Source organism: Globicephala melas, chromosome 16, assembly GCF_963455315.2.
Source record: "Globicephala melas chromosome 16, mGloMel1.2, whole genome shotgun sequence".
Taxonomy (NCBI): domain Eukaryota; kingdom Metazoa; phylum Chordata; class Mammalia; order Artiodactyla; family Delphinidae; genus Globicephala; species Globicephala melas.
The window spans coordinates 61,779,735-61,807,436 of NC_083329.1; the positions used below are offsets into that span (position 1 = coordinate 61,779,735).

General features: G+C 48.5%; 1 protein-coding gene across 1 annotated transcript; it reads left to right on the forward strand.

The window, feature by feature from the left end:
* The first annotated feature begins 162 nt into the window (after positions 1-162).
* NPFFR1 (neuropeptide FF receptor 1) lies at positions 163-26,387 on the forward strand. The gene is given in 5 exon segments (XM_060286578.1): positions 163-434; positions 9,995-10,309; positions 16,863-16,962; positions 20,200-20,856; positions 20,858-26,387. Coding segments are annotated over 5 exon segments (1,287 nt in total). The 5' UTR covers positions 163-427; the 3' UTR covers positions 21,066-26,387.
* Positions 26,388-27,702: the final 1,315 nt, after the last annotated feature.

The following is a 27,702-nucleotide window of genomic DNA, read 5'->3' on the forward strand; positions in this document are numbered from 1 at the left end:
CCCGGGGCGCCCAGGCTCGGACGGATGCTGCGGGCAGGGGGCGCTGCTCAGGCAAACGTGTGCCGGGTGCCATGGCGACGGCGCGGCGCGAGCCCCCTCCTTCTGGACGGGGAGGGCGGGCAGCGGGCAACGGGCCGCGGTCAGCAGAGCCGGGAGGGTAGCTGCGCTGCTCGGGAGCCTTCAGCCCCGGCCGCTGCCCGGCCGCCTCCGGGCGGCAAGGGGAGCGAGACCCCGCGCAGGGCTGGGGCCTGCGAGCGCACGCCCCTCCGTGCGCTTCCGCCGGGCCCTGGACCAGAACCGCCAAGCGCAGAGGCAGGGGCGCGTGCCAGCAGCCCAGCGCCGGAGACCCGCTGTCCCCTGCAGGCTCACAGGGGCCCGCTGCCTCCCTCCGTTGGTGACTGTCCCAGAGCGGGCCGGAGTGGGCAACATGGAGGGTGAGTGACCCCGGGGCTGGGGCTGGGGGTGGGTGGGTACCGACTAAGGAGCAGTGAGCCAAGAGACAGGAAAGGGACTGGGGGGTCTCATCGGGGGCTGTCCAGAGCCCAACACTGTGACACTGTGTGTATGTGTGTGTGTGTGACAGACAGACACACACTGAGAGAGGGAGAGAGAGAAAGACCTAGAGGGCTCTGTAGTGTGTGTGCGTGAATATGTATGTGTGAGAAACTGAGAGAGAGAGGGAGGGGGTAAAAAACCTGGAAGCCTCTGTCCCTGTGTGCATAGGACGCTCCCTCCTGCATGGGCAGGGGATCCTTTGAAACCGGCTGAGGACAGCTTACCTATTAGCTTTAGAGTAATTGCCATCCCTTCCAGCAGGGAAAGTCACAGAGATGGAATTCTACACAAGATCTCAATGCAGAATTTCCCTCCCTGAGAGAAAGGAGAGGGAACTATGGACCTGACCTCCAGGACTTTAAGGGATAGGGACCCCAGGCATAAGGCTGCTTCCTCCAGCCTTAACAGGTGGGGGTCCAGACGCCCCTCTCAGCCAGTGTAGGAAGGGAAACCATATTTGGGCAAAGAAACTGGAGGACTGAGGGCTGGTCCACTGGCTTGCTGGGTGTCTTTGGGGTTTTGCCTAAACCTCTCCGTGCTACTGGTTACCCATCTCTTGAATGGAGAAACTTACATTCAGCTGGCTTCACAGAGTGGCTGTGAGGGTAAAATAAGACAAGATGTGTTGAACAAAATCATACCTGTAAAAGAAGGCTGCTCCAGGAGGTAATAAAACCCAGAAATGCCAAGCAAGGCATTGCAAACACTGCTGGCAAGAGAGAAAAGGGAGTTTTACAGAACATCGTGTGCAGCTGCAGTTGTAGCTTTCCAGTGAGTTAGGGTTGAAAAGTGCACACACACAAGATACAATGAGAAATGCAGAACCGAAGTGTCAGTGAACGGAAGCCAAGGAAAACTGGTGAAGACAGAGCAAAGAGCTTTCAAAGTCTATGTAAGGATAGCAAATGAACCTGCTCAGGGCTTGGACATGTGGTGCCCATAACCTTTACGCACCAGGGAGAGCAGCCAGCGCAGGGCACAGGCAATTTTACTTCAAATGGTGGAAGGAGGAAATTGAAGCCCAAGATAGGTGATTGGATAAGGCGTCAAGCCACATACAATCCAAGCCCAGACAAATGACATCCCAGGGACCTGGAGCCATTTGCAGGTGTAATTATTGCCTTAGAGGAAATGACAGGGAATGAAGGAAGTGCCAGAAAACTGAAGATGGGCAGATGTCCTGATTTTCAGAAAGGAAGGAAAGGTAGATTTAAAAAACCCTAAACTGCTCAGATTGATATTGACCTCTATTAAAATTCCAGAATAAATGATCCAACATACAGTGAACACTTAGGAGACAATAAAGCAATCCCACATCTAAGAATTTTCTTCAAAGGCTGCCATCCTGTACGCTTGCAAAGATATGTGCCCAAGCATTCTCATCACACAGCAAAATCGGGAGTCATCCAGATGTCCATAAATTAAGTAAATTAAACGATGAGAACACCTGCAACGGCATGCTGTATAGACATTAAGAACTGTGTTTAGGATTTCATTTACTGGCACGAGAATACATGTACTGCCTACTGTGAGTAATTTTTTAAAAAGCAGGCTTTAGAACACATGTTTAGTATGATCCCCTTTATGCAAAATTACATAGGCTTATTATTGGATGTATATGTAAAGTATCTGCAAAGAGATGGTCACTAACATCTTTGGGGGCTCCTGCTTCTGAAAGCATACCCTAAGAGAGCTTATGCCTGGAAGCAGAGGTCAGGAGACTAAGATGGGAAAGGGAGAAAAGGCAAGGACCAGAACCAGGCATGTGAACGAGCTGGGTTCAGCTATGGGCCAGTAGGGTTCTCTCTCTCTGGTCGCCTTCTGAGAAAAGTGCAGAATGCACCTGAGATTTTCGCCACGCAAGACGGGGAGCCGACTGCTGTTTGTTCCTCTCCCCTGGCTGTACTCCCACACGTCTAGGTTGTTCCCGTTTGTGGCTTCAAAGAAAGCAAACCAGAGAGAGCCCTGGTGCAGGCTTGTTGAGGCACTGGAAGTGCAGGGAACTGTCCACCCGGCCAGAATCTTTGGGATGTGTCTGGGAGCATCACAAACGCGTCGGCCACGAGGGTCATCTCTGGGTGTGAAATTTCAGGGATGTTTATTTTACTCTCTTCTTTTGTCGTGCTCCGAACTGCTTTATAGAAAGCACATTGTTTTTTTATAAAAACAAAACAATCTTTTTCAAAAAGAAAGAAAATGATGTAGTGGTCATTAGGAACGTATTAGTGCTCACCAAGAACAGATCAGGCTAAACCTACCACATTTCCTCTTTCAGACTGGGTTTCCAAGAGGTAGAAAGATGAATTACGAGATTTCAGCAGGACCCTGCTAAGTTCTCTCATGAGAGCCCTGTGAACTGATGGAGGGTTGCGGGAAGGGGGCTGGAGGACTGACGGAGGGGCTTTCATTAAGACTTTAATGCAACTTAGAGGTCCCTCGGACTCTGACCTTGACATGACATTAAGTAATTTAGAGGGAAAATAAAAGGCATGCTCATCAAATCTGTGGATAAGAGCCATGACACCCACATGGCAACAGTTCAAGATTTAAATGACGGGTCTCTGAACATTCTGGAATGCTGGATCAAAACCAAGAAAGTGAAATGTAAATGGAAGTGAAGTGCAAAGTCCTGAATTTAGGTCCCCCCCAAAATCAATTGCATACATTTCAAATAGGGGAGATCTGGTTTGTAATCTTGAGGAAAGTTTCTGGGGAGATCAAAATGGATTGACAGTGAGATAGGTCTAGAATCCTGCTTGCTGAAGAGACACTGAGATGTTCAGGGTGGGAAAAATGGCAGGGAGAGGGGGATGACCTTGGGGACAGGTGCCCATTCTTGTTCTGTGTGGCTTCAGGGAGCAGAACTGGGGCAGGTGGGGACAAGTTACAGTAAGACAACTCAACTCAACAACAGGAAGAACCTTCTGTCCCTCAGAGTTGGCCTAGAAGCTGTGTGCTTACCAGGTCTCATTGAGCAAAGGGTCACGGACTGGCCGGATTACTGACTGGAGGGCAGAAGGAGGTATTCTTGGGTGGCTGGCCCAAAAATAGGATCTGGGTGGTCTCTGAGGGCTTGCAGACAGAACCGCAGTCTGCCCAGCCTCCTGCAGAGCTGCTGGGGTCAGTGGGCAGTAGTTCCCCTCAGGCCTTCCACCCTGGGCCTGGGCTACGTGGTATGCTGTCCAGTGAGACAGCAGAGGACAGCAGTCCTCACCCCACTCCCAGCCCAACCCCAGTCTAGCGGCGTCCTCAGAGCCCCTGGAAGCCTCCACAGCTGCCTGCCCGGCCTGGGAGCTCCATGGCTGAGGGAGGCCAGAGGCTGGGAGGATGTCTGCTCACACTGCCTGGTGGTGGGTGACTTGTGGGGAAGTGGCCCATGCGGGGGAAGGTCACTGGAGAGAGGAGGGGAGAGGAGCAAGCTAGCTGGTGTCCCTCCAGCACGGGACACAGAAGCTTCTTGGAAGTCCAGGTGGGTTCTGCTTTTCCGTGCCCCCAGAAATGCTGCCAGAGACACTGTCAGAGTTGCGAACCACTGAAGTAGTGAGTATTTTAATCATATTTATCAGTTTCCTACTGATTAGAATGGTTAAAACTCAGTTTAGTGAAAAGGAAAATAAGAGTCGCTTGAAACACCCGCTGTGAATATACACTGTTAACGTTTTTTTGTTTATTTTTTGTCATTTGTTTGGAATGACACACACACACTTTTATACGGAATACAGTTTATAATGCGTGTACATACTATTTTGTAAGCATTTCAACCTTGGCCAGTATTTTCCCTCACACCATCAGAACTTGTTCTATTCCTTAGGTGAATCCCTAGAAGTGGAACGCCTGGCTCCGGGTGTGAGTCTGGTGTCAGGGTGCTGCATGGATGTGCCCCAGTTGCAAAGGCTGAGCGGATGTGTGTCTCTCCGACGCCCCGCAGTGCACAGCCACCCTCTGGCGTCACTGAGCGCTTTTCCTCTCTGTGAATCTGATTGATGGAAAGCTTACCCCTGTGTTCTTTTAAAATTGCATTTCTTTGATTACAAAAGAACATCTTTGTCTCATGTGTTCATTAGTCATTTGTACTGTGTTGTGTTGTGTTCTTCTGTGGGTCCCCAGTGGCTCACGGCCCAGGCTGTGTTCACCCAGGAGGCTTTTGGGAAGTGGGTGCTGAATGGTGAACCCAGGTCTCTAGTCTGGGGCTGAGCTCCTAGGTGGTGGTACCGGGACAGACAAGCAGGTGGCTATAACGATGAAGGTATTAGTGGGAGAGCTGTGAACTCAGAGGCGTACCCAGACGGATTCTGTGCTCAGGAACTTCATTTTGGTGTTGACTTATCTTTCAGGCTCTGCAGGGAGGCCCACACTAAAAGTATTATAAAAATATCATGCTCAGATTCATTGTGCAGTTTAATGCTGTCAGTAGGGCTGCTGCTGGGCTAACACGTGTTGAGTGCCATGTGTCCCATATTTCGCCGAGTTCTCTTCTTACGTTATCTCACTCTTTTCAGTAAGTGTGAGCTTATCTCCATTTTGCCAGTGAAGACTTTGGTTTCCAGAGGGGTGATGACTTACCCGAGGTCATAGCCAGGAATTGTGTGTTTCCACTTTAAAGATGAGAACGATAAGTTCCCACATAGATGAGGAGATGTCTTAGTCAGCTTGGGCTGCTATAACAAAATACCATAGACTGGGTGGTTTATAAACAACTGAAATTTAGTTCTGGAGGTTGGGAAGTCCAAGATCAAGGGGCCAATCCAGTGTCTGGTGAGGACCCGCTTCTTAGTTCACACACGGGCTCCCTGTGTCCTTAGGTGGTGGAAGGGGCAAGGGAACTCTCTGAGATCTCTTTTATAAAGGCGCTAATCCCATTCATGAGAGCTTTCCCTCATGACGTAATTACAGTTGACCCTTGAAAAACACGGGTCTGAACTGCGTTGGTCCACTTATACCCAGATATTGTTTTTTGGTAGATGTGTACTACAGTACTGAACGATCTGTGGCTCGTTGAATCCGTGGATGTGGACCCACAGATACGGAGGGCTGACTGTAAAGTTATATTCGGATTTTCGACTGCACAGGGGTCCGAGCCCCTAACCACCCCATGTGTTGTTCAAGGGTCAACTATACCTCCCAAAGGCCCTACTTCCAAATACCATCACACTGGGGAAAAGGTTATAGCATATGAATTTTGAGGGGACACAGATATTCCATCTATTGCCTGAAGTCACCAGGAAGGAGAGCCGGGATTTCCCAGTCTGTGTGCATCCACTACCTTCAGGGTCTTTGGTCCAACTCCTTTATCTGTGGTTCCCAGACTGGAGTGTCCATCAGAATCACCTGGAGGATGCGTTAAAACAGAGATACCTGGTTTCTGGTTCCCTGGAGTTTCTGGTTCCCTAGATCGGGGGTGATTCCTGAGAATCTGCATTTCTAGCAAGTTCCTGGCAAAGCTGATGCTGCTGGCGGGGGACCACACACTGAGAACCAGTGCACCCCCATCTTCTCTCTGGCCCCAAACTTTCAGTGGCTCACAGCTTGATCTCTGAGATCATCAGAATGCCCTGGAGATAACCATTATTATACCCTGAGACCTCCAGGAAGCTCCCCGAGTAGAGGAATGGCTCAATTGGGTTCAGCGGATGAAATTTTCACAGGCTGTAGTGTATCCACAAAGGCACCAGGCAGACCCCAGGAAGGACGAGGCCAGTTGTTAATGAGGTCTCCGGCTGCTGGCTTGGGGCCCAGGTCGGGTGGGAGTCCTGCCTGCCTCCAACCCATCTCACCACAGGCCAGGGGAGTTGCCAGGAATAGGAAGCAGTTTTTCCTCCTTGAGAATAAATGCCAGAAACTGGCCTAAGTATAGAGAGTGATGCTCAGGCTCAGGGTCCAGGGATGGGCAGGGTTGCTCCCAGACTTCTCAGGGCCAAATGAAAGGCAGTGGGGGAAACAGGCAGACTAGAGTTTAGCTGGGCAGGTTCTGGCAATTCCCTCTACCCATCCACACCCACAGATTTCCCCAAGTCATGCGGGTTGATTTTGAGGCTCATCAAGGGTGAGCTATCTAGGGAGGCTCCCAGCAGACTCTGTGATGGGGGGTTCTTTCCAGAGGACCCTGGAGAAGGCCTTCCAACACCAGAAATGCCAGCCTTGAGCAGGACCCTGTCACCTGATGTCAGGGTTTGTCTTTCCTTCCTTTTTCTCCTCATACAAATATTTATCCATTCAACAACCATTTAGTAAAGCATTTACAGTTGTCAGGCCCTGACGAGATGCTGGGGATATGACCACCAACGAAAGAGTGAAGATCCCTGCTCTCCAGGACCTGACTTTCAAAGGTGGAGGAAAAAACCAATAAACCTGGAAACAAATAAAATATCGGCAGATTGAAGAAAATAAGCAGGATGCTGTGAGAGATAATAATGGGGCACCTAAATTAAATAGAGTAATCGGGTACAGGCTTCTCTGAGAAGACAATGTTTAATTGACAGCTAAAGGAGGGGAAGAGGCAGAGGGAATCGAAAGAGATAAAGGCATTGAGATTGGAAAGAGCAAGAATGTGTTGGAGGCATCACGAGGTGACCAGAGCACAAAGGGCAAAGGGGAGAGTAGCAGGGGGTGAGGCCAGTGATGACAATAGGAATCAGACCATGCAGTAAAGAGTTTGGATTGTATTCGAGATGCAATGAGGAGTCTAGGCAATAATTGTTAGTGGCTCCTGCTGAAAACATTGGTGAAAAGCTAATGGGGAACTTGACAGTGGAGGGATCAGGCTGACATCAGTTAAGCCCACTGATCAACCTTAGCGTTAAGAAAGAGACCACCTAGGGCTTCCCCGGTGGCGCAGTGGTTGAGAGTCCGCCTGCCGATGCAGGGGACACGGGTTCGTGCCCCGGTCCGGGAAGATCCCACATGCCGCGGAGCACCTGGGCCCGTGAGCCATGGCCGCTGAGCCTGCGCGTCCGGAGCCTGTGCTCCGCAATGGGAGAGGCCACAACAGTGAGAGGCCCGCGTATCACCAAAAAAAAAAAAAAAAAAAAAAAAAGCCCAGTCTAGCCTCTTGGAAGATGAGAGGCCACATGGAGGAGAACTAAGACACCATAGCACCAACCACCAGCCATGTGAGGGAGGTTATCTTGGACCTGCCAGCCCCAGCTGAGCCATCAGATGACCACAGCTGCATGAGTGATCCCATGAGAGACCTGCAGAAGGGCCGCTCAGATTCCTAAGCCACAGTGCCATGTCACGAGATTTCGGGGTGGTTCACCACATAATACGGAATAGAAACAGAAACCTTTTTCGGATCCTCGCTCAAACAAACCAATTATTTAAAAAATTCTGTAACAATGAGGGAATTTTGAATGCTGGATAATTGATAATATTCTGACATAATGGTTGATTTTGTTAGGTGTGATAATGATACTGGGTTATGGATTTTTCTTGAGTCCTAATTTTTAGAGATACAATCTGAAATATTTATGAATGAAAGGAAGTGATGTGATTGTGCCCCAGAATAATCCAAAGAGAGGTGTGGGTATGGATGAAACAGAATTGGCCTTGAGGTGGTAATTGTTGAAGGCGGATGATGTATACATGGGCGTTCTTTATACTCTTCTCTCTTGTCATGGTTCATTAAACTATATACTCTTGTATATATTCACTATTACATTCTCTCTTGTACATGTTTGACATATTAAAATAAAGATGTTTGGGTACAACTGGCTGCACCTGGAGGGTCTAAGCAGGGGAATATCCTTTCCTCTTCTCACTGTGCACCCAAAACTTCCAGCTTCTCCCCCTCCACCGGCAGTCCCTCCACCCCCCTCCTGAGTGCCCCGCTGTACCTGCTGGTCCCTGTTGTCCCCACTGTGCCAGGTCATCGGCCTATGCTCCCCCAGGGTCTTTCTAGCCTCCAGGTCCCAAGCCTCTGGCCGTCCTCCAAGCCAGTGGCTGAGCTCTGGATGCAACAGAAGATTCCCCTAAAGACTCCTCATCTCCTGGAACAGGCCACATTCAGTCCCAGAGGAAGGCAGGAGGAGAGTTTACAAGACGACATCATGAGTCACCATAACTAGTGACTTCCCAGAAGAGCTGTGGTTGGACACTCAGCCGCTCCCTTCCATACGTGTCTAGAGAGACACACACTGAAGCCTGGGATGAATTAGAGACACACGGAGCAGGGCCAACTCTGCTGCAGACTCCTGTGTCCCCTTGAGCGAGTCTGGGAACCCCTCTGATCCCAGTTCTCCCATTTCAAATAGGGCTAATACCTAACCTGTTTACCTCACGGGGTAACGGGGAGGGTTAGATCAAATAATAGACACGGAAGCGCTTTGTTAAATGCTGTGCAAATGAGGCAGCTGATACCGCCATGGGAGGAGGTAAAGGATGGGTGGTGGCCTTGGCTTTGGATGGTCTTCCGGAGAATTTAACGTGTGCTTTCTTTTATCCTCAGCCCTGGTTCGGAGTCCCCTTTTGCTCTCCCTCCCTCTACGGCCTTCTTGCCTTCCCCAACTAAAGTTCTGTGGACATGATGATGAGGGATAGCAAAGACTTTGAGGGTCTAATAGTTAGGATCCCAGAAGAAAACAAGTGGTGCACTCAGAAAGGATTTAACAGAAGAGAGTTTAATAGAGAGACTTTACAGTGGGTAGTGGAAGGCAGGAGAACCAGCATGGGATGGTGACTCACCCAGCAACTGGCAGTCACAGGAAGCGGTCAGTGCAGAGAGGGAACGGTGTCACTGTGGCTCTGCGAGAGCTGGAGCCGTGGGAGAGGAGTCACCCAGCAGGAGCTGTGCCCATAAAGACAGCCCCACAGGAGACCTGGTCCAGGCAGGGATGGAGTCAGGAGATGAATACCCTGACTTCTCTCTCCTCCCTTCCTTCAAGCTCCTTCAGTGCCTCCCATTGGCTGAACCCAGTCAAAAACCAGAGGGCAGGGAATAGAATCTAAAAAAGAGTGGATATATGTATACGTATAACTGACTCCCTTTGCTGTACAGCAGAAACTAACACAACATTGTAAATCAACTATACACCAGTAAACAAACAAACAAACAAGCAAACAGCCCAGAGCGCAAGGGAACTTGGGTCATACAGTCCTGATGTAATGTAGTCCTGAGAAGTCAGCCTCTGGGGCAGAGAGCAGGGCTGAGAAGGATGGAGGCTAGATGGGGCCGAGGGGGATTGTCTGCAAATGGAGAAGAGCCAACATTGGGAAATGAAATGAGTGGTGGACAAGACGGGGTGGGAGGTGTGAGATCAGGGTTTGAGTGGCTGTGGGGGAGAAGTCTTGCATCAGTGCATCCAATTGCAGTTAGAGTTGAGTACATGATCTGGGTATTAGGGCAGGGGCAGGGTTTGGAGCGCAGAAGGATCTCGCCAGCGGTGAGAAGTCAGTCATCTCTTCTTCGCCTGGGGTCCTGACCCATGTGCTCCTTTGCTCCTAGGGGAGCCCTCCCAGCCTTCCAACAGCAGCCGGCCCCCATGCCAGAATGGGAGTGATGCCGAGGCCAACACTGCTGCAAACCTCACCTTCTCCTCCTACTACCAGCACTCCTCCCTGGTGGCTGCCATGTTCATTGTGGCCTACGCGCTCATCTTCCTCCTCTGCATGGTGGGCAACACCCTGGTCTGCTTCATTGTGCTCAAGAACCGGCACATGTGCACCGTCACCAACATGTTTATCCTCAACCTGGCCGTCAGCGACCTGCTGGTGGGCATTTTCTGCATGCCCACCACCCTCGTGGACAACCTCATCACTGGTGAGTGGAAGCCCTAGAGGCAGCAGGAGTACCCCTACCACTGAAATCATGGCTGGTCTGGTCTCTTGGCCGAGATGCCATTGTCTCAAAATCTCAGGACAGCCTTGTGGCTGAGGGATTCGACTAGAAATAATAGACGTAATGAATTAATCATTTTCTATGTTCCAGGCATTGTGTGATTTACTCTTCCTGCATGATCTTAACTAATCCTCACAACAACCCAATGAAGTATGCGTTATCGTTACCCCCAATGTATGGATGAGAAAACGGATGCGCAGAGTGATTAAGGGGCAGGTCTGTAGTTTACACAGCTAAGTGTCAAGTCCTGCATTCACACATCTATATTTCTAACCACTACACTGTTCAATCCTACTCTCCCAGGTAGCTCCCTTGGGCAGAACTAGAGCCAGCGGGAGGAAGCGGGAGGGAGGCAGGTTTCCTCTGAATAAGGACCTAAAAACTTATTTGAGTTGTTTTCCAACAAAAGAGTGTTCTCTCGTACAGGTATTGTGCTCCCTGTCACTGGGAGTGTCTAAGTAGGGACTGGCTGGCTGTTTAGCAGGGATTTTGTAGAAGGGATCCAAGCAGAACTAGACCAGCCGACCACTAAATTCCTGCCTATCATCCTGCAAATATCAGAAGGATCCTACCGTCATCTATTCTCTCTCCTGTGATTTGCCTTTCTTACTTCAGAATAAGCCTCCACAGACTAACTGGTGGGAAGGACTAGTTTCCAGAGCTGTGGAGACCCCTAGAGGTCTGTGCCTGCAGGTTCTGAGCTCAGAGCTCCCAGGAACTCAGGATTCAAAGGGACAGCCCCATATGGAGTGACTTAGCGGACTTGAGGCTGGGGGACTAGCAGCCTATGTTTCTGTAGGTTCCAGGACCCAGAAAGTGGAGCCGGGGCTGCCAGCTTCCCGTCGGCTGTACCGGCTGTGCCTGGTGGGATCTTTAATCACAGCTGAATCCCAGGTTCTTTCAGGGCTGCTGAACAGAAACTGCATCCTTCTTCCCAAAACACATAGGCAAACATACACATGCATGCACACACGTGCAGAGGTGCACACACATACAGGCGCACGCACGCACACACACACCAGTTAACAATGATATGGTGAGGTCACTAGTGGGTTAAGGTGGTGTCTGCCGGTCCTTTTCACATGTGTAAATTTAAAAAATTGTTTAAATTGACAACACATTCACATGGTTCAATGGTCAAAAGCTAAAAAAAGGTATCCAGTGAAAAGTGCTCCTTCCACTTCTGTGCTCTGGCCTTCCAGCTCTCTCCTGGGAGGGAACCGATGCTGCCCGTGTCTTGTATGTCTTCCCCAAAATACTTTGTGTAAGTACAAGCACTTTCCAAAAATATTTTATGTAAGTACAAGCAAATTAAGGAAATGCTAACTTTCTAACCAGTCAGTTCTGCACCTTCACTTTTTCCCTGCTTAAAAATGTAATTTGTAAATAGGATTCATTAAAATTAACTCACATAGAGTGAGTTACTCCATACTAATAAATGAAAGAGGTTTTTATTCTTTTTTTACAACTGTTTAGAATTCCATTGTATAGATGTACTACAATTTATTTAACCAATCTCTTTTTGATGGGTATTTACGTTGTTTCTAATAGAATCTTCTGCAAGAAAAGAAAACTTCACATAGCTTTTCTTTCTTTGTCTTTGTTTCTGCTTTTTTGAATTCAGGTGCAGAGAGTTGAATTATTCGCATCCACTGTTCCTGGCACTATGTGACTTCACTGTGTTGGGAAGCCCCTTGTGTATCTTTATTCATTCCCTTCTGTACCCTTACCCCACTCCAAACCCCCTCCCCCACTGACAGGCAAACATTCTATTAAATGTAATGTTTGTGATATGCATGCATTCTTACAAAATGTGCATCGTACATGTGTGCATGTTTTACATTTAAATATTTTGTTAAGGTATAATTTAACATACAAAAAACCCACCCTTTTTAATGTACAGTTCCACAAGTTTTGACAAACATATACAGTCATGTAGTTAAAATCAAGACATAGAACAACTTCATTGTCCCCCAAAACTGCCCCTTGTTCCTTTGTAGTTGCTTCTTCCCTCTGCTCCCTGGCACCATTGGTCTGTTTTCCTGTAGGGACAGAAAATATCGTTTTGCCTTTGCAAGAATATTATATAAATGGAATCATACAGTATGTAGCCTTTTGAATCTGGGTGTGTTTTGTTTTGCTTTCTTTTACTTTCTATTTTGAAATAATTTTAGATAGATGTGCTGAAAAGTTGCAAAAATGGTAGAGTATTCCTGTATACTCTTCACATACCTTCCCTTAATGTTATTATTATTTTCTTTTTTCTGGAGGAGATTAAGCTTTTATTTCTTTTAAATTTATTTTATTTATATTTTATACAGCAGGTTCTTATTAGTTATCTATTTTATACATATTAGTGTATATATGTCAATCCCAACCTCCCAATTCATCCCACCACCCGCCCCCCACCCCCTGCTTTCCTTGCTTGGTGTCCATACCTGTGTTTTCTACATCTGTGTCTCTATTTCTGCCTTGCAAACTGGATCATCTGTACCATTTTTCTAGATTCCACATATATGTATTAATATACGATATTTGTTTTTCTCTTTGTGACTTACTTCACTCTGTATGACAGTCTCTAGGTCCATCCACGTTTGTACAAATGACCCAATTTCATTCCTTTTTATGGCTGAGTAATATTCCATTGTATATATGTACTACATCTTCTTTATCCATTCCTCTGTTGATGGACACAGGTTGCTTCCATGACCTGGCTATTGTAAATAGTGCTGCAATGAACATTGGGGTGCATGTGTCCTTTTAAAAATAATTAATTAATTAATTATTGGCTGTGTTGGGTCTTCGTTGCTTCACACCGGTTTTCTCTAGTTGCGGTGAGCAGGGGCTACTCTTCTTTGTGGTGTGCGGGCTTCTCATTGCAGTGGCTTCTCTTGTTGAGGAGTACGGGCTCTAGGCACGAAGGCTTCAGTAGTTGTGGCATGTGGGCTCAGTAGTTGTGGCTCGTGGGCTCTAGAGGGCAGGCTCAGTAGTTGTGGCGCATGGGCTTAGTTGCTCCCCGACATGTGGGATCTTCCCGGACCAGGGCTTGAACCCGTGTCCGCTGCATTAGCAGGTGGATTCTTAACCACTGCTCCACCAGGGAAGACCTGGGGTGCATGTGTCATTTTGAATTATGGCTTTCTCTGGGTATATGCCCAGTAGTGGGATCGCTGGATCATATGGTAGATCTATTTTTAGTTTTTTAAGGAACCTCCATACTGTTCTCCATAGTGGCTGTGTCAATTTACATTCCCACCAACAGTGCATGAGGGTTTCCTTTTCTCCACACCCTCTCCAGCATTTGTTGTTTGTTAGATTTTCTGATGATGCCCATTCTAACTGCCCTTAATGTTAATATCCTAAATAACCATAGTATAATGATTGAAACCTGGAAATTAGCATTGATACAATACTATTAACTCATCTGCATACTTTATTTGAATTTCACTCCTTTCCCCACAAAGGAGTCCCCTGGAGTCCTTTTCTAGTCCAGGATCCAACTGAGGGCCATACATTGTATCTGTTTTTTGTTCGTTTGTTTTCTCCAACCTGTGACTGTTCCTTGGTTCTGGACTTTCCTGACCTTGACGTGTTTGAAGAATACTGATCAGTTATTCTGCAGAAACCCCAGAAACTTGGGTTTGCCTTATGTTTTCTTACAATTAGATTTAGTTTATGCATATTTGATGAGAATACTACAGAAGACATATTGATAAGGCACGCACTATCAATACGTATTAATGGTGGTGTTGATGTTGATCACTTTGTTAATGTGGTGTCTGCCAGATTTTTCCATTATAAAGCTACCATTTTTCCCTTTATAATTAATAAGTATCTCATAGGGAGATACTTTGAGACTATGCAAATGCCTTGTTTCTCACTATACTTTTACTCACTAAGAGCATCCATTGGATGGTTCCTGCCTGCAACAGTTATTACTGTTATATTTCCTCAGTGTTGATCTTCTACTTAACATCATTCCCCCTACATTTATTTTACTCTATGGGTTATAACCCAGTTTTACCATTATTTTGTTGCTTAAATTGCCCCCAGTTTTGACTATTGGGAGCTCTTTCAATTTGGCTCCTGTGTCCTTTTGACATGCCACCATGGATTTTTTTTAGTCTCTCCTTACTTTCTGGCACCATAAAGTGTTCCAGGCTCACCTTGCATGTTCCCTGCTCCAGCCCTGGAATCAATCAACAATTTCTCTAAGAAGGTCTGGTTCCTTATATTGGAGAATGACATTTAGGAACCAAGACCTTGGTACTAGATGTGATCGTTGGCACTGGGGTTTCATTGCTTCTAGGCCCTCTCGAGGGACAGAGCTAGGAAATATATGTGTGCTAACACACACATACTTAACATGTGCATCTTTATTCCTATATCTATCCATCTGTATGTATATTGAAAACTATTATGCCTCTGATTCCAATCTAATATTACAGGATCATTTTAACTTTCCTCTTTTCCTCACCTGTAACTTCTTTCTCTAACAGTGAGAAATCTAACTCTATTCATCCACAATATATTTACTTATTTGTTCCATCTTGGTATACACATAAGGTAGATTCAGTATTGCTAACCCATACCCTTGTGAGAGACACATTTATTGATGAGAGTGTAGTGTACGTGTATAGTTCTTTTTGTAATCTTACAGTATACGGTCAAAATACTGTTTTCCAAAGTTACCGAGGTTAGTTTCTTGCTTCCCCATTCCCCTTCAGTGTGGTTATTTTATTCATTTGTAATGCATTTAGGTTCATTTGTTATTGTCTGTGTCCCACTTTGGGTTTCCCCCACATCCTGATGTTAATTAACTTATTTTTTGAAGATGTGAAACATTGCCATAATTCTAAGGAGTCAGATCCATACAAAAAGATATACTCGGAGAAGGGTCACTCCTCTGTCATCTCTAGTACCCATTCTTCCTCATTCTTACCGCCTCCCTGTATAGGTAGCCAATCTCGTTATTTTCTGATCTACCTTCCTATACTTCCTTTGTACAAATAAGCAGATAAGTGTATATTTTCCTATATCCCCTTCTTTCTTACATGAAGGGTAATATACTATAGATACTCTTTGCACTGTGCTTTTTGCATTTAGCAGTATATTTTGAAAACCTCTTCATATCAGTTCATAGAGGTCTTCCTTATTCTTTTTTACAGCTGTATGATACTCTTCTGTGTGGATGTACCATAGTTTATTCAACAACTTCTTTATATGGGCATTTAGATTGTTTCTGATATTTTGCAATTACAACAATGCTACAATGAATAACTCTGTGCATATGTATTTTGTGTCATCAGAGGTGTATATTCAGGATAGAGTGAGATTGTCAGATCAAAAGATAAGTGCAGAGGTTAGGCATCGCCTAGTTCCCCTCCAGAAGGACTGTATCGGTTTTCATTCCCACCACCGATGTCTGAGAGCTCCTATTTCTCCACAGCAAATACCATTTGCATTTTTTAAATTATGAATGAGGTTTGAACATTTTTTTCATGTCTATCAGGCTGCTGTCTACAGCGATCTTGACTTTCCATGACATTTAAACTCCCTGGCACCCAGACCAAACTCACCACTAATCCATAGTGATTTAGGGACAAAGAGACTGTAAGTCGATTAGTCTCCCCCTCAGTTTCACATCTGTAAAAAGGAGAGAATAATGGGGCTGCTGTGAGGATTGAGTGAGCCAGTGCTCGGCATCTAGTAAGTGTGCAGGAAGAAAATCAACATGGGGGAGGCCGCTGGTGAAAGAAGACCCCAGCCTTGGAAGATGACTCCTGTCTGCAGGCATAGCAGACAAGAACAAGGTGGGCCCCCCCGCCCTGCCCCCAGGCCTAGAGGGGCAGAAACACTAAGCAGTTACCAACACACGGCCTCAGGTAGCCAAGATGTGGACCTGGCTACTAGTCCTGAGAGCAGGTGGGACCCAGATCTCATGAGAAAGCAGAAGCTTGGGGATCAGAGTGAGGACATCAGGTAGGAGGGGCTAGAGCTGCTTATACCTCCCCCTGCCTGACAGTCAGGCTTGATCTGTCCTAGTGGTTCTCAACTTTGACTGCCACTCAAATCTCCTGGGTAGATTTGGAAAATACGGTTGTCTGGTGTGAGCCTGGGCACTGGTCCTTTTCCAAGTTCTCCGTTGATTCTAGTGAGCAGCCAGGGCTGAGAACCACTGGCCTAGAACCTGGAACAGGGCTATGGGAGCAGAAAGCCAGGCAGGGCTGGATGGATCTAAAGTTCATGGAGAGAAATCGCTGGTCAGTATAAAGACTGTCTCTAATAGAACTGTCCACGGTGGTATTGGCTGCTCAGTTCCTCACTCCTGGAAGTGTGTAAGCAGAGGCAGGATGACGACCTGGCAGGACATGGAGGAAAGATGCAAGCCAGAGGAGACTGGCCCCGATGGCTGGAGGTCTCTGGCTCTCTGCGAATGAGGCATCTCTCACTCTGGTGGCTTCTGTCATTGCAGGGTGGCCCTTCGACAATGCCACATGCAAGATGAGCGGCTTGGTGCAGGGCATGTCCGTGTCAGCTTCTGTTTTCACACTGGTGGCCATTGCCGTGGAAAGGTGAGAAGGTTCCTGTCTGGTTATCCCGGGCCTGGCACTAGGCCAAGCTGCTGTCTCCACTTCTGGGCCTGCCAGGAGGCCGGGGCTGCTCTGTGGTCGGTGGGGCTGAATCCTGAGCCACAGAGGCAAGGGTTGTGGGGCTGGCTGCCTTCTAGACTTGGGGGACTGCAGAGGACACTGCCACCTCCTTCTGGAAGGCCCGGAGGCAGCTCCTGAGGAGGTTTAAGAGGGATTCCTGGGCCCTAAGAGGAGCTTGGGGGCAGTCCTTGTTTCCTGAGCAGCAGGCCTCCTTGCAGGTCCCTGATTCCCCATCTCCACTATGTCCAGCTACTTCTGGTCTTTCCGCCTCAGATTCCATCAGATTCTCTGATAAGCGTGGGTCTGCTAATGGAATGGAGCCAGGGACCAAGGAGGCTTTCGTTGCAGGCAACACATCCGACCCAACTGCAGTAGGTCCTCCTCTCCATCCTCCATCTCAGTGAGCCCTTTCAATAAGGGTTCACTCCAGGCACTTCCCCCAGGGCACTTCCCCCAGGGCAGGTAAGCTGGAGGGCTGCCTAGCTGCATGACCTTGGTTAAGTCAATTAACTGCTCTGAGTCTCAGTCTTCTCATCTGTAAAATGGTAAATATCCTACAGGGTGGCTGGGAGGCTTCAGTGAACTTCTGTTTGTAAAGCTGATACACACCACCTGGCACAGAGACCAAATGTCAGCTGTTAATATTATTCTATTTCTTCCTTACACCCACACCCTCCTCCTTGTCTGCTTCCCAACATGGGCACCTACTGGCTCCACCCTTTCTAGAATCTAGTGTCTTCATCCTCTCACCACTTTGGCCCTCATCAAACCCAGTCTTTTGTGACCCAGTGAAGTAGGCAGCTGGGGAGATAGAACTGGGTTCCTGTCTGCAAGGCCACTGGTGGTGGGGGAAGTCCTCCTTCACTGATCTTCATTTTGTTGTCATCGTTAACGATAGGTGAGTGTGCAGTGTCTCCCAGTAGTGTTTGGACTATTCTTCAAGTTCCTATCTCCTCCAGGAAGCCTTCCTGGTCTGCCCCAGGATTCCCCTCCATCCATTAAGTGCTATTGCACTTACAGCCAGTACTACGTGCTTTAAGAATTATTTGTTCTCTGGCAATTCCTTAAGTATGTGATGCTATGAGACCAGTAGGCCAGAGTCAGGTAGGTTGAGAAAACAAGTCTTGAGACTGGCTGTGGGGAAAGTAGAAAGTGTTGTCAGGCCGGGGAAAGGGTGGGGAGTCGGGAGAGCAGGACACAGTTTGCTGAAGTAGAAAGAGCAACATGGCTGGGAGTCAGCTCTAGGCCTGTGTTCTAGTCTAGGTTCAGCTCCTAAACTGCCCCATGACTTCCTTAGACTAATCAGATTGGCATCCTCGACCAGGAGAACTGGGCACAGGTATTTTTTTAAATGCTTCAGGAGAGCCTAATGCACAGTGAGGGTTTTCGGCTGCAGGTTTATACGGCACAGCAGAGCAACACAAATCTGGGCGCAAGGCTGGTCCTTGCTACTTGCTAGCTGTGTGACCTTGAGCCAGTTACTTATCACCTCTGAATCCCAGTTTCCTCAGATGTAAATTAAGGGTGTAATAATAATCACTGCTGAGACATCCTAATGAGGAAATGGTGCAGGTCTGTCCTAATTCTGTGGAGGCACTGTTGGAAGGACGCTGGCCAAGGTGACATAGGGACAACCTGTCATGTAGACTCTACACCTGAACCCCCAAGATTTTCTGGAGAAGCCATAAACAGCTAAAAATTGTTTTCTCTGATACACCTACCCGATCGGCCTACTCAAGGACAGAATGTGCGGACTTATAGCTCTGCAACCTGTGAATAGCCACTGGACTCCTTGCCCAGCCTGTAGGGCCTTCCTACCGCCCCGTGGCTTACCTCTCCAAACAGCTAGACCCAACCATTCGGGGATGGCAACCATGCCTTTGGGCCCTAGCAGCAGCAGCTGAACTGACCAAACAAACTCAAACTGACTCTGGCCCACCCACTCACTAACCGTGTTTTCCTCCCACCGGCTGGTCGACCTCCTAGGCCACAAGTCTCTCTCCCTCCTGGGCCCCTCCCGCATCCAGGAGTTCCACCTACTGTTCATTGAAAACCCAGCTATTTCTCTTGATCTCTCCCCTCACCTGAACCCGGCTTCCCTCCTGCCCATCTCTGGCACCGGGGGTTTTCCATCCCATTCCTGCCCTCATGTCATAGAAGCCTTCAAACCACCAAGAGAGAGACTCTTTGACACCCCTCTTTCAAACCCGGACCGCACCCTCTTTGTAGCATGCTCGCTCCCTGTTTTCTTAGGTTCCTTCGCAGGCGCGTGGAGGAAGTCTCTCGGGTGGCCACAAACCAAATGCTCCTCGGCCCTTACAACTTGCTTCCTACAGAACCCCCCACTGGTCTCCCCTAAGCCTCGGACCTCTGGTCGCCCGACTCCCTTTTCGACGCCCCCATTCAGCATGAAGTAGCCAGAGATCAGAACGCCGCCCCATTACACCAAAGATGTCGGGGTGTAAGGCCAACTGGCCCGAGGCAGGGGAACACAATCAGATTCACAGGTTGCATCAGACCGAAACTCTCCGGACCACCCAGTTCCAGAAACTGACCTGGGGACTTTGCACCCGGCCCAGCCTTCCCGCCTTTCGAGGGGCGGGACTAACGGCCCCCCAGGATACCCGAAAAGACCACCAAATAAGGAATACCCTGCGCCTTCCCAGATTCACCACACCCCTTTCCCTTCTTCCCCTATAAAATCTTGCCCAACCCTCGCCCGGGTGCGACTTCTCTGGCCCCTTTCTCTCGGACCAGTGAACCTCGCCCTGGATCGCTCCCTAATAAAGCTCACTTGAAGCTTTCCTGTTTCGCGGTGCCCTTTGTTAAGATCCGACCTTACACCTGCCAGCTAATGTTTATCCCCCGAAGTGCACAAACAGGATTCAGCTCTTGTAAAACCCTCCTTTTGCCTTTGTTGCGTGGCTACTCAGCCGAGGAGCTGACTCCCCAACAGGTGAGAAACCAGTTTGCTTGCAAACGAACTTAATTAACATCTGAGCCTTCTTTGATGCCACCTAAGGTGCAAGGTCGAAGGTGGAGTGCCCCTACCCCGCTCCCAGCCCTCCGCCCTCAATCGGGGATGGCTCTCATCCGTGGGGCCACTGGGACCCCTGGGACCCGCCCAGACCCCCGCTTCTCTTTCCTCCGTCGCCGCAGGTTTCGCTGCATCGTGCACCCTTTCCGCGAGAAGCTGACCCTGCGGAAGGCGCTGGTCACCATCGCGGTCATCTGGGCCCTGGCCCTGCTCATCATGTGCCCCTCGGCCGTCACGCTGACCGTCACGCGCGAGGAGCACCACTTCATGGTGGACGCCCGCAACCGCTCTTACCCGCTCTACTCGTGCTGGGAGGCCTGGCCCGAGAAGGGCATGCGCAGGGTCTACACGGCCGTGCTCTTCTCGCACATCTACCTGGCGCCGCTGGCGCTGATCGTGGTCATGTACGCGCGCATCGCCCGCAAGCTGTGCAAGGCCCCGGGGCCCGCGCGCACCGGCGAGGAGGCGGCCGGGGAGGGCGGCCGCGGCGCCCGGCGCAGGGCCCGGGTGGTGCACATGCTGGTCATGGTGGCGCTGTTCTTCACGCTGTCCTGGCTGCCTCTCTGGGCCCTGCTGCTGCTCATCGACTACGGGCAGCTGAGCGAGCCGCAGCTGCACCTGGTCACCGTCTACGCCTTCCCCTTAGCCCACTGGCTGGCCTTCTTCAACAGCAGCGCCAACCCCATCATCTACGGCTACTTCAACGAGAACTTCCGCCGCGGCTTCCAGGCCGCCTTCCGCGCCCAGCTCTGCCTGCCGCCGTGGGGGAGCCACCGGGAGGCGTCCCAGCGGGCTCCTGCGCACGCAGGTCTTCGTGGAGGTGCAGCCCAGCGACTCGGGCCTAACCTCCGAGTCGGGCTGGAGCAGCGGGGCCCCCAGGCCCGGCCGCCTCCAGCTGCACAGTGGCCACGTGGCCCCCCCTGGCTTGGCCGCCGAGGGTCCCGGCTTTTCCCATACACCCCTCACCATACCAGCCTGGGGCGTTTGAGTGGGACATGGAGGGCCGGCCCCTGAACCCGAGGGCCCCGGCTGGACACGTGACACCCAGGCATGCTAGCGGCCTTGTGTGGTGTTTGCAGAGGGTACCATGTGCCTCCCTCTCAAATACAAGGCAGTGAGCAGTTAGTTGCTAGTGGAATCTTCTTTGCCACCTCCCCCCACAGACAGAGGCAAAGGAGGGTAAGGGGAGAGGAGCCTTGTTCCCCGAAAACCCTTCTGTGTGGTAGAAGCCACCGGCATCATCTCACTGAATTCTCAAAACGCTTTCAGAATAGGGGTTTTTCATCCCCCTTCTGAAGACGTGAAACTGAGGCTAGAAGAGATGCGGTTAGCCCAGTCTCAGCTGGAAACCCTGCAGGAGTCTGTGTGCCTCCAGTGCCTGATGGTTTTGACCATCTCCAGCTGTCTCCAGAAGGACCCCCGGAAGGTGAACACAGTGAAAAGTGTAAATCCTAATTAGGCAGCTGGGAAGAAGCGAAAAGCAAGGCTGGCCAGTCCATCGGATGCTTGGTGTCCACGTCCTGGTGTCCTGTATGTATGATTGAAGCCACTCCCCTGATCCCTTCCCAGAACATAGTGTGTTCTGTGTAGGTTTGTCTTGTTTGTTCCAGGAAGTGTCCAGGGCCATTCTCTTCTCCCCAAAGTACCATTTACAGGACGTCATGTCTGAGCAGCTGTGGAACTAGCCCTGGGGAGCCTGCATCAGTTTCAGGCACTCTGGGTCTGAGCCCAGAGAAGGGTGGGTCTCTGTCCTCCCTCCTCTACCCATAGGGCCCACCGCCATCACGGCGGCCCAGGTGAGAGCTCACAGTGCGACAGGCAGCTGCAAGGCCACAAGAAGCATCAGTTTATTTATTCATGGACAGGAGGAAGGGAGGGCATAGCACCCAGTTTCAGCCTTCCGAAACACATCTGCTCACTGGAGCTGCTAGTATAAGCCTTCCCCAAGGCCTTTTCCCCTGCTCCTTCCAGGGGATTGCAGGGGAGAAGTTGGCCAACCAAAGCTATGGTGTCTTCTGGGGCCTCTGGGATGACAAACACTAAACCTCTCCCTGGCATGGATAACTTGTGTGCCCTAAAAAGGGATGGGCACCATCCCTTGTTTGCTCTGGCTCTCACCCAGCATATCTGCATCACCTTGAAGAGAGAGGCTTCTCTCCAGGAGGTGGGAGGAATTGGGATCACCTTGTGATCCTTGCACGGCTCCAGTAATCTGCAGTTAACTGGGTATTTCCCCCTCATCTCTATAGAAAACGCACTGCTGCCAGAATTTTAGTGAATAAAAAAGAAACATTTCCAGGGCAGAGAATGTGACTCTGAGGCTCCAGTAGTCTCCTTAATCGACACACGATGACTTAAGACTTAACCCTATTTACTCCATTCTAAGTACTAGATGTAGGGGCAGAAGAAAATTCCTAAGCCACTGTACAGTGTGTTCTCCAAGCATGTCACCAGACACTGTCTCATCTGATCCATACAAATGAGGCTGAAGGAGATGTTGCTGTTTTACAAAGTAACTGAGGCTCAAAGGGACCATGTGAGCCACAGAGGGGCAGGGTTTGGGTTAGAATTTGTCTTCTGGTTTCTTCCCACGCCCCTTCCTTCTTTTCAAGGAAGGTGGATTGGGGAGGAGAGCCGGAAATTCCCACAAAGACTTTTTGCCTGATGGTGAACCAGAATGCTCACAGAACCAGAATCCCCACCCTCAAGCTCCTGGTCTGGGAAATGACAGTCTATTGTATTTACTCTTGTACTATCTGGCCTGAGCTGTTCTGTGTATGCTCTCTATGACCCATGTACTGAGCAGGCTGCCAAGATCCGTCATGACCCCACCCTGGTCAAGGTGTCTGGGAGTGATGGATGTGGGTCTTAGGAAAGGGTGTGCCATCCTGTCCCTCATTAGGTAGTGCATGTGTGGGCCCCATTTCTGGTGCTGTATCAGTGTTCTGTGTCACATAGGCCAGAGGATTCCTGGCTGCTTGCTGTAAAGAACTCTGACTCCAGCCTCTAAAAATAGACCAGAGAAAGGGCCCTCTTAAACCCAAATGCTTGTCCCTGTGGCAGGGGGGAATCTGTTGGGAGACACTGTCTGGTCTCTCCTCTGGTGTGTGTTTCTCCCTTAGCATGGTCTCCCCAACCACAAAATCACAGCCTTTACAGCTGGGGGGAGACCAGGACACTCACCCCAGCCAAACTTCTATCAAGGCCCCTTTGTTTTACTTCCCCCCAAAGATGCCATGCTTTGAAAGATTGGGCCTGCCAAAACAAAAAAAGCCTGCACTAGGCCATAATTCATATATTTGCTGTTACTGTTATTTCTTTTAAAAAAAATCTGTCAAAGGCTATGCCAGCTGGTTCAGATTTGATTTGAATCAGGCATGACTTGATGCTTTCATGAGGGGTGAGGCCTTGTGGGTTCCTGTGGAATGTCTGGTTTTTTGTGTATGTGGCAAAATATATACAACATAAAAGTTACCATGTGACCATTTTTAAGTGTACAGTTCAGTGGCGTTAAGTGCCTTTGCATTGCTGTGTAACCATCACCACTATCCGTTTCCAGAAACTGGAAACTGCAGTTTCCCAAACTGCAATTCTGTACCCATTAAATAACTCCCCATTCCTCCCTGCCCCTGGTAACCACCATTCTACTTTGTCTCAGTGAATGTGATTACCCTAGGTACCTCATGCAGGTGAAATCATACAGGATTTGTTCTTTTGTGATCGGCTTGTTTCACTTAGCGTAATGTCTTCAAGGTTCATCCGTATCGTAGTAGGTGCATAATTTCCTTCCTCTCAAAGGCTGGATAATATTCCATTATATGTATATGCCGGTCATCCATTCATCCAACGATGGACATTTGGGTTGCTTCCTCATTTTGACTATTGTGAATAATGTGTGGAGTTTCAAGATATTGGAAGTAGCTCCTGAAAATAGGGTGTGTGTGAGCCCTGAGGACAGATGCCGCAGGTTGGACCCAGGATCTTTCCCAACTCGGCATTTATGGGTGATGAAGCCGAGGCTCAAGGAAAGCTATGATTTGTCTCATTCCCCTGTGCCCACCCCATCTGCTCTGAGCTTCTGTTGGGCTTTACTTCTTGACTAGAGTAGCTAGAAAATTGTATGCTCCCTCCATGAGGTCATATTTTACGAAGGTATTTTTATAAGTGTAGGTTTATTATCCTGGCTGGAATCCTGTGACCCAACAAACACATGGGCCCTGTCAGGGGCCTTGCCCGGTTACCCCAAGGCACACAAGGGCAAGCAATATGGATTTCACCCCATGTGCCATCCTTTGCCTATAAGCTGGTTGGGTCGCCTAAGGTGACTGCCCTTTCATAGGCAGCACGTTTGGAAATGAACTGGATGTGTGATAGGGGAAAAGGGCCAGAGGCCTGTTGACCCTGAGCGTCCCCACCCCAGCGAAGCTCCTGAAGGGACTCCGCATCCTGTCCTGCCGTTTGCAGCATGAGCGATCATTCTAATCGTGGGTCTGCACTGAGGAATGGCCTCTTGACTTGACCAAGACCATGCAGCATTCAACAGACCAACGTGAGCTGGAGGCAGATGCCCGGCCTGGACCCCGAAAACCATAATCTGCCCAGCCCTCTGCCGAGGACTTTCTCTTGGGGCCTGGAGGACACATGAGTTGACTTAGGTTGGAATGGAGGACAGAGTTGGCAACTAGGATGACAGCCCCCCTATCATTAGTCTTCTGTGTATTCATCCAAAAATCCAGGTGACAGCCAAACTGAGAGCTGGATGGACAAAGCATTGCTGTTAAGCTGTGTACCTTTTTGCATCTGTTTCCTCAGCTCACCCCTCAGAAGTGCCACTGAGGAAAGATAGATGAGAAGGAGGTGACCCAAATGGGCTTCACTGCAAGCAAACAATGTGGAATCAGCAATAGACTTCTTGTTGAACAAGCCAATTATTTATGTTTCTGGCATTTTATTGTTGGTGTTTTTCTCTCTCTACACAAATACTCCATTGTGGAAATTTTACAAAATTTAGATAAGGAAAGAGAAGAAAATAAAAAGCACCCAAATCCCACCACAAGAGATAAGTATGGAATCATTTTCTATGCATATATATGTTTTAAAATTTTATAACAGCTTTATTAAGGCATAATTTGCATACAATAAAATTCACCCATCTTAACTGTACATTTTGATGAGTTTTAGCATTTTGTATACAGTTGTGTAATCACCACTACAATCAAGATACTTCCAGCATCCCCCCAAAATTCCCTTGTGCCAATTTGTAGTCAACCCTCTCCCCTCCTCCCTGCCCCAGATAACTACTCATCTGATTTTGGAAGGTCAGATACTTGGAACAAGTGTGTAGCTTTTTGAGTCTGGCTTCTTTCACTCAGAATAATGCTTTTGAGTTTCATCCATGTTGCAGCATGAATCAGTAGTTTGTTCCTTTTTATTGCTGAGTAGTATTCCCTTGTATGGCTATATGATATTTTATTTGTCCATTCATCAGTTGATAGACATTTAGGTTGTTACCAGTTTTTATGAATTTATGAATTATGAATAATGCTGCTATGAACATTCATATATGTCTTTATATGTATATATGTTTTCAGTTCTCTTGGGTAAATACCTAGGAGTGGGTTGGCTGGGTTATAAGTGTATAGTTTAACTATGCAAGAAACTGCTGAAGTGTTTTCCAAAGTTGCTGTGCCATTTTGCATTCCCATCAGCAGTGTATGAGAATTCTAGCTGTTCTTGCCAACACTTAATAGAATCAGTGTTTGAAAAACTTACCTGGGACTTCCCTGGTGGTGCAGTGGTTAAGAATCCGTCTGCCAACGCAGGGGACGTGGGTTCGAGCCCTGGTCTGGGAAGATCCCACATGCCGCAGAGCAGCTAAGTCCGTGAGCCACAGCTACTGAGCCCACGTGCCACAACGACTGAAGCCCACGCCTAGAGCCTGAGCTCCGCAACAAGAGAAGCCACCGCAATGAGAAGCCCGAGCAACCGCAACGAAGAGTAGCCCCCGCTCGCTGCAACTAGAGAAAGCCCGCGTGCAGCAATGGAGACCCAATGCAGCCAAAAATAAATAAAAATTTAAAAAAATAAAAAAACTTTCCTGATGACTAGGGATGCCGGGCATCTTTTCATATGCTTATTGGTCATTCGTACTTTTTAAAAAATTTATTTATTTATTTATTTTTGGCTGCATTGGGTCTTCATTGCTGTGCATGGGCTTTCTCCAGTTGTGGCGAGTGGGGGGCCACTCTTCATTGCAGTGAGTGGGCCTCATTGCGGTGGCCCCTCCTTGTTGCGGAGCATGGGCTCCAGTCACGTGGGCTTCAGTAGTTGTGGCGCAAGAGCTCAGCCGCCCGGCGGCACGTGGGATCCCCCCAGACCAGGGCTTGAACCCGTGTCCACTGCATTGGCAGGCGGATTCTTAACCACTGCACCACCAGGGAAGTCCCGGTCACTCTTATGTTATTTAAAGTGTTTTGAAACCTATCTTTAGAAATATGATTATATTGAAATGTAATTCTATGATATTATTACATTGTAGAGACTTTAGTACAAAAATTTGCCCTGAATCTAAGAGGAATTTATCACTAACAGAGGATTTTCAAACCCATCAAGAATGGGTTTAAAGCAAGATAGATCCTTTGAAAGGATCCTGTGGGTAGAATGTGGTAGGAGTGGAGGGCTGTTTTAATAAGTGATTAGGAATGGCCTCTCTGAGAAGGCGAGATTTGAATATAGATATGAATGAAGTGAGAGAGGGAGCATGTGAACAGCTGAGGAAAGAACAACCCAGACAGAGAATATCATGTGCAAAGGCCCTGAGATAGGAGAGGGAGCATGAGAAAGGAGGTCATGCACATCAAAATGGTACTGAATTTCAATAATTACATTTCTGGTCAACTCAAAACATTTACCGAGTGCTTGTTGAAAGCCAGGCACAGTGGCACAGCACTAAGTGCTTTGTGTCTGTTATTTATTTCTCACAACAGAGCATAAGCTCCATGAGAACAGGAGCTATGTCTACTTCACTCACTTTTGTGGACTCAGATCTAGGGCACTGCCTCGTACGTAGGAGACACCCAATAATAAATGTCTATTGAATGAATGAAGTAATTACATAAATAGGTATTTCTTATTATTCCAATATTATAGATGGAAAAACCAAGTCTCAAAGAGTTAAGTAGCTTACCGAAGGTCATATAACTAGATGGTGCTGAAGCTGACTCAAATCCTGGCGTGTCTGAGCAGGAAGCCCAGACTTTTGCCACTCCCTCAAGCTGCTGTGAATTCTCCTTCCTATATTTGGGAAACTGAGGTTCAGAATAAAAGAAAGAGGCTTGATGGAGATCCCCTTTAATCCTCAAAATAAAACCAGCCAGCCACAGGCTCCAGACCGCTGTTTTAGCTGTTAAGACCACATTTCCATCACATTCAGTGGCTTCCACAGATCTGAGACGGAAGGAATACCAGCAGTTTAAGTAAACGATGTGCACTTAGTCTGATCCAATACCACATCGAGCCTTCGTGGCAGCCATGGGCTGAAAGAAATCATCCTTTGGACTCCTCTGCCTTGTGGTCATTGATGAGGTGAAAGGTGCTGAACTGGCTGTCAGGTCCCGCCTTGAGCT